This window comes from Somniosus microcephalus, chromosome 29 (assembly GCF_052327205.1).
Source record: "Somniosus microcephalus isolate GS21.2 chromosome 29, FLI_Smic_1.0, whole genome shotgun sequence".
Classification (NCBI taxonomy): domain Eukaryota; kingdom Metazoa; phylum Chordata; class Chondrichthyes; order Squaliformes; family Somniosidae; genus Somniosus; species Somniosus microcephalus.
In genome coordinates this window covers 36216220-36223180 of record NC_141015.1, presented here as the reverse complement: position 1 = coordinate 36223180, position 6961 = coordinate 36216220, and the positions used below count along the sequence as shown (strand labels likewise).

At 46.4% G+C, this 6961-nt stretch overlaps 1 protein-coding gene across 1 annotated transcript; it reads left to right on the top strand.

The window, feature by feature from the left end:
* The first annotated feature begins 288 nt into the window (after positions 1–288).
* chchd1 (coiled-coil-helix-coiled-coil-helix domain containing 1) lies at positions 289–6622 on the top strand. The gene is made up of 3 exons (XM_085970601.1): positions 289–516; positions 4058–4176; positions 5246–6622. Exons 1-3 carry the CDS (start codon positions 384–386, stop codon positions 5357–5359), a joined length of 366 nt encoding a protein of 121 aa, XP_085826727.1. The 5' UTR covers positions 289–383; the 3' UTR covers positions 5360–6622.
* Positions 6623–6961: the final 339 nt, after the last annotated feature.

Here is a 6961-nt window from a genome sequence, read left to right as displayed (position 1 = left end):
ACCCACAACTTTCTGACTCAGAGGCAAGTGAACCACAGCTGACACTATAAAGAATTAAGGCAACAAAATGTAAAAAAAACACTTTGCACCAATTAAGAAGGGCTTTGACTGTAATTGTGCCCCTCACTAACTAATAAAACATGTTTCTGTTCATACAAAACCCCAGCAAGAAATGCCCAGCTCTGGGCTTTAACTTGCTGCAGCTTTGTCTCTTCAAGGGTGCTTTTTGCGACCTGTTTTGCGGCGGAAGGGCAAAGCGGTCCCGCTTTACGGCGGGAGGTCAGCTGTGCGCCAAGCGGTCCCGCTTTACGGCGGGAGGTCAGCGGTGCGCCAAGCGGCCCCGTTTTACGGCGGGAGGTCAGCAGGCCGGTTTTGCGGCGGCGATGGCGGGCGGCGGCGGGGTGCAGGCCCGGGTGGCGTGGCTGCTGAACCGGCAGGGCGGGAGGCCGGTGCTGAAGCCCAGCAGGCCGCTGGCTCTGGCCGACAGGGTGGCCAACCGCAGGAGCCGGCTGGGCGGTGAGTGAGTGAGTGAGCGAGCGAGAGACCTTCGGCAACATCCAAACCACAGGCCGTTCGGCCCCTCAGCCCCATACTAGCATATCATCAGCCAGTGGCTCAGTGGGCAGCGCATTTGCCTCTGAGTCTGAAGGTTGTGGGTTCAAGTCCCACTCCAGGGACTTGAGCACAAAAATCTAGGCTGACACTCCAGTGCAGTGCTGCACTGTCGGAGGTGCCGTCTTTCGGCTGAGACGTTAAACATAGAAACATAGACATAGAAGATAGGAGCAGGAGTAGGCCGTTCGGCCCCTCAGCCCCATACTAGCATATCAGCCCGGGTTCAGTGGGCAGCGCACTTGCCTCTTGAGTCTGAAGGTTGTGGGTTCAAGTCCCACTCCGGAGACTTGAGCACAAAAATCCAGGCTGACACTCCAGTGCAGTGCTGAGGGAGTGCTGCACTGTCGGAGGTGTCGTCTTTTGGATGAGACGTTAAACCGAGGCCCTGTCCGCGCTCTCGGGTGGACGTAACAGATCCCACGGCCACTATTTCGAAGAAGAGCAGGGGAATTCTCCCCGGTGTCCTGGGCCAATAGTTATCCCTCAATCCACATAACAAAAACAGATTATCTGGTCATTATCACCTTGCTGTTTGTGGGAGCTTGCTGTGCGCAAATTGGCTGCCCTGTTTCCTACATTACAACAGTGACTACACTTCAAAAAAAAGTACTTCATTGGCTGTAAAGCGCTTTGGGACGTCCTGAGGTCGTGAAAAGACGCTGTATAAATCCAAGTCTTTCACACACAAAAAAGAAAGATTTGCATTTATACAGCGCCTTTCATGACCTCAGGATGTCCCAAAGTGCTTTACAGCCAATGAATTACTTTTTTTTTTGAAGTGTAGTCACTGTTGTAATGTGGGAAACAGGGCAGCCAATTTGCGCACAGCAAGCTCCCACTAACCGCAATGTGATAATGGCCAGATAATCTGTTTTAGTGACATCCTGAGGTCGTGAAAGGTGCTATATAAATGCAGGTGTTTCTTTCTCCTTTGTGTTTATCTAGCTTCCCCTTAAATGCATCTATGCTATTTGCCTCAACTACAAAAAACAGTAAGAATAAAGCCCAAGGTTTTTTTTAAAATTCATTCTCGGGATGTGTGGAGCTATTGGCATTTATTTCCCATCCCTAGTTTCCCTGGATACCACTCCGCTTGCTCGTCCACTTCAGAGAGCAGTTAAGAATCAACCGTGTTGGTGTGGGACCAGAGTTACATTTATTACATTGTATTTACAGCACAGAAACAGGCCATTCAGCCCAACAGGTCAATGCCGGTGTTTATGCTCCACACCAGCCTCCTCCCACCGCTCTTCATCAAACCCCATCAACATATCCTATTCCCTTCTCCCTCATGTGCTTATCTAGCTGTCCCTTAAATGTATCTATACTATTCGCCTTGACTACTCCTTGTGGTAGCGAGTTCCACATTCTAACCACTCTCTCGGACTAGACAGACGAAATGCAGGAAGGATGTTCCCGATGGCCGGGGAGTCCAGAACCAGGGGTCACAGTCTAAGGATAAGGGGTAAGCCATTTAGGACAGAAATGAGGAGGAATTTCTTCACCCAGAGAGTGCTGAACCTGTGGAATTCTCTACCACAGAAGGCAGTAGAGGCCAATTCATTAAATATATTCAAGAAGGAGTTAGATATATTTCTTAAGGCTAAAGAGATCAAGGGATATGGGGAGAAAGCAGGGACAGGGTACTGAATTTGGATGATCAGCCATGATCTCATTGAATGGCGGAGCAGGCTCGAGGGGCTGAATGGCCTACTCCTGCTCCTATCTTCTATGTTTCTATGAAGAAGTTTCTCCTGAATTCCCTATTGGATTTTTATATCTTGTATTTATGACCTCTAGCATTGGACTGCCCCACAAGTGGAAACATCTTCTCTATGCCTGCCCTATCGAACCCTTTTGTAACCTTAAAGTCACCCCTCAGTTCTTTTCATTGGCTGTAAAGCGCTTTGGGACGTCCTGAGGTTGTGAAAGACGCTGTAGAAATCCAAGTCTTTCACACGCAAAAAAGAAAGATTTGCATTTATATAGCGCCTTTATCCTAGTAAAATGACCCTAAAGCATTTCACGGAGCAATTATCAAACAAAATTTGACACCGAGCCACAGAAGGAGATATTAGGACTGGTGAACAAAAGCTTGGTCAAAAAGGTAGGTTTTAAGGAGTGTCTGAAGGGTTGGGGTAGGATTTTGGAGGGCAGCGTACCTGAGAGGGGAGAAATGAAAGGAGGAGTGAGGGGTGAAGAGAAAAGGAGGAAAAAAGAGAACTAGAAGTGATGGGCTCGGGTCCGCAGGGTGTACGCCACCCACCTTCTTTAGAACTATTATTGCGGGAGCTCTCCCTTGGGTTTCTGGGACCAATATTTATCCCTCAACCAACATCACTTTAAAAAAAAAAAAAAACAGATTATCTGGTCATTTATTTCATTGCTGTTTGTGGGGATCTTGCTATGCAAGATTTCCTAAATTACAACAGTGACTACCATTCAAAAGAACTTTGTTGACTGTAAAGCGCTTTGGGGCATCCTGAGGTCTATATAAATGCAAGTTCTTTTCTTTCTTTCCTTCTTTATCTCCTGCGGCCTTCCATTGCTTCCGTAATCAAGCTTTTGAAATTCAAAATAACAACAGAAAATGCTGGAAAAACTCAGCAGGCCAGGCAACATCCGTGGAGAGAAAATAGAGTCAACGTTTCGGGTCAAACCCTTTGTCAAGACTGGAAAAGCTCAGGAAATGAAATAGATTGAAAGGCCAGGCTGGGAGAGAACAAAAGAGAAGTGAAGAGACATTAAGAGGTATTCAAAACGAGACGAGATGGTGATAGGACTAGTGGAGACAAAAGACGGCTCTAGATTCTTCTGTGATAGTGGATTGGCGGTTAGGATCAGATCAGCCATGATCTTATTGAATGGCGGAGCAGGCTCGAGGGGCCGATTGGCCTACTCCTGCTCCTATTTCTTATGTTCTTATGTAGATTAGGTGTGAAATGCGCTGGCAGAATGGGAGACAGCTGCCATGTGGGAGAGAAAAAAAGGGGGAAGGGCCAAAACAAAGGTGTGGATAAAAAATATAAGTAAAAATGTAATGGGGGCCGAGGTTATGATCTGAAATTGTTGAACTCGATATTGAGTCCGGAAGGCTGTAAAGTGCCTAATCGGAAGATGAGGTGCTGTTCCTCGAGCTTACGCTGAGCTTCCGTGGAACAATGCAAGAGCCCGAGGACGGTGAGGTCCGAGTGGGAATGGGGCGGTGAATTAAAATGACAGGCAACCGGAAGCTCGGGGTCCCCCTTACGGACTGAAATTCAAACTTGACCTCACCTAATGATGACCTTCTGATTTATGTTGATTTTATTTTCAGTGCTTAAGTTTGGAGTGGCCCATGTTCTACTTTTCGCCATTTACAATAGGCAGAATCTCGTCCGTCTATGCGTTGGCATTTTTTTCCTGGATATTTGCCAATAAAAGCTGTTTTAATAATCCACAGAGGCGACGTGTATCACGGAGATGTCGGTGATGATGGCCTGCTGGAAGCAAAACGACTTCAGTGAGAGTGCCTGCGCCAAGGAGATCCAGGCTTTCTATACATGCACAGCCAAAGCAGAGGTGAAATTAAAGTGAACTTATTAAACTGGGACTATAGATAAGGTTGCTATAATTCGTGGAAAAGCAAAAAGTGTTGAGAAAAAATTATCCACAGCTGCCAATTTCACAAGAATACTCGTGGGCAAGTGAGGCGGGAAGAAATATAATCAATCTAGGTCTCCTGTCTCCGAGTCTCATTTTTGTGGAAGTGGGGAAGGGGTATTGCTATAAGGAACCAGAGAGAAACACTAAACATGAAAGAGAGAGAGAGAGAGAGAGAGATTGAGGACCAGTGGCAAGAGGGGGAAACACCTATCGGGTGTCAAATATTTTCTTGTGTCCTGCTTGGGACTTTGAGAAGTGTACCTGCCCCAGATGTGGGAACATGTTCAAGTCTTGGGCTTTTGAGCGAGTTAAGAATAAGTGAGGGGTACCTCTGGTGGGGGAAAAAGATGCCACACAGGATCCAGTGAGATATCACATAGACAATGAATACACTTAACATGCAACAAAGCCCAGTCTGCATTCTATCCAGTCAAGTCCATGAGTTATGTAAATGTGGTATCTCACTGAGACCTGTCTGGTAATTTTACTCCTGTATGTTAGTTTTAAAAGAACTGTTTAAAGAAATGGAGGCTCTCGGATATCATTGAGAAAGTCTATGGCAGTTACCGCGCGGTGATTTTGCAATTTGTCCAGCCTTGTGGCATTCGGTTAGGTGTAATGGATTTGAATGCAGATCGCAAAGACACTTTGATTTGTTTTTATGGAGATTTGGGGTGGTGCCGACACTGATTTCATTTGAACACTTGTTGGGGTTTCTTGTCCTTTCTGAGATTTCAGTTTTTAAAGAGTTGACGAAAGCAATGTGATACTGGGTTGTACAGGGCACCTTGTGATTCTCGATTACATTGGTATTGGATGTGATGGCAGTGTCCTACTCCTAAGGCCACTCTCACTGTATCCAGTACTTTCTGTAACATTCCTTTCACAAGCGAAAGACGAGGCTTTATCCCGGGCAGTCTGTTACGCAGATCGAAGCTCCCAAAGTAGTCATCTTGGTGTCTTAATGGCAATGTCTGTCTTGCAGGCTGAGCGGAAAGCAAAAGCAAGTTTGGACCGTGTGGAACAAACTGGGACGTTGACTCCCAAACAAGCCCAGAAGTTGCTCCAGAGATATCCGAACAAAAACCACAAACCATAGAATTCTGTTCTGAAGCACTCGAAAGGCCGCTGTCTGCCCTCTTCTGTCTACCTGTGGGGCCTGTACTTGATGGATATAACTGCTGTGGGAATTGCATGAATATATTGTTCATCAGTTGCAGTACAGAGAGAAAGCCAATGTCCGAGAGAACTAAGAAAAAGTCCTCCGCTGAATCATCTGGATATCTGATCTACAAATATTCAAGATGATGGGCTTGGTTGAATAGAAAATAATGCTGATTTATTATACTTTGTGAAATACATGTTGAAATATTTCATAACTGGTAGTTGTGTTGAGTGTACATGAGGATGCATTTTTAATTTATCTTCGCAGTTGTCTGTGTCTTTTGTGAGTTGCGTTGCATTTTATTCTCACTCCTTGGGTCTAATGCGCCACGTATAATTCCCATCCATGAAGATGATCTCCCAAGTCTCTTGTCTGCGTCTTTCCGAAACCAGTTGTGAGGAGGTGCACCAGAGCAGTCTGGGCTGATGCTGCCTCCTTCCCCGTGGCGCAGCGCCCCCATTGTCCGCCTCCTCCCCAGTGGCGGGAATGCCTGAGATCCGGAATCTCATTGTGGGATATTCCAGCCCAAACCCATCTTACACCTGTCCGTACCACACTATCTTCAATGTGTCGTTCAGCTGTGCTTCGGAACCATTTCATCTATCAGAAGTAAAATCGCTCACTTTTCAAGTACAAGTGAATCTTAACTTTTGATAAGATCTATAAGAAAAATCTATGAAAGAAGAAGCTTTGGGAGTTGCATATTACATTTTCAATGGTTTACAAATAGTCGTACAGGAAACTCTCGATTTACCGGTACCTAAATAACCGGAAATCTCTGTTAACCGGCAAAATTCAGGAGTAGGTTCAGGTAAGTTTTACTTCATATTAGTGGCCGTTCCTGGATCTGTGGCCGTGTAACCGGGGTTCCTGCACCTGTTGCTATGCAACAGGGACGCCTGGATCTGTGGCCGTGTACGGGGCTCTCGTACATTTTAACTATACCTCGCTGTAATCCGGACTTTTTGATAAACCGGCACCACGCCGGTCCTGCCGGTGCCGGATAAAAAAGAGTTTCCTGTATATAGTTACGGCAAAAGTGAAGTTGACATTGAAGTAATCCCCTGTAAAGTGTTATTTTCAGTATTGTCACGTATTGTATAAGATCGTAACAAACGCTCTGAAATCCCAGGAGAAAGGATCTTGTGTTACTGTGCACCAATTAACTCGGTCCAATAAATGAATTCCAATACTTGCTGTCGATGTTCCCTCTTAAGTTTTATTTGTGCGCGGTACCTGTAAATTTGCAGCGCGGCCGCGGGATATCTTAAAGGGAGCAGCTTGTGAGCGGCCCGCGCGGAACCTTCCCAATTGCCGCACGGGCGCAGCTTAGAGAGAACAATGCTTGCGGTTCTTAACAACCCTTACTAATAGTGTCAGCTGTGGCTCAGTGGGCAGCACCCTCGCCTCCGAGTCAGAAGGTTGTGGGTTCAAGTCCCACTCCAGGAACTCGAGCACGTAAAGCTAGGCTGACACTCCAGTGCAGCGCCGAGGGAGTGCTGCACTGTCGGAGGTGCCGTCTTTCGGATCAGACGT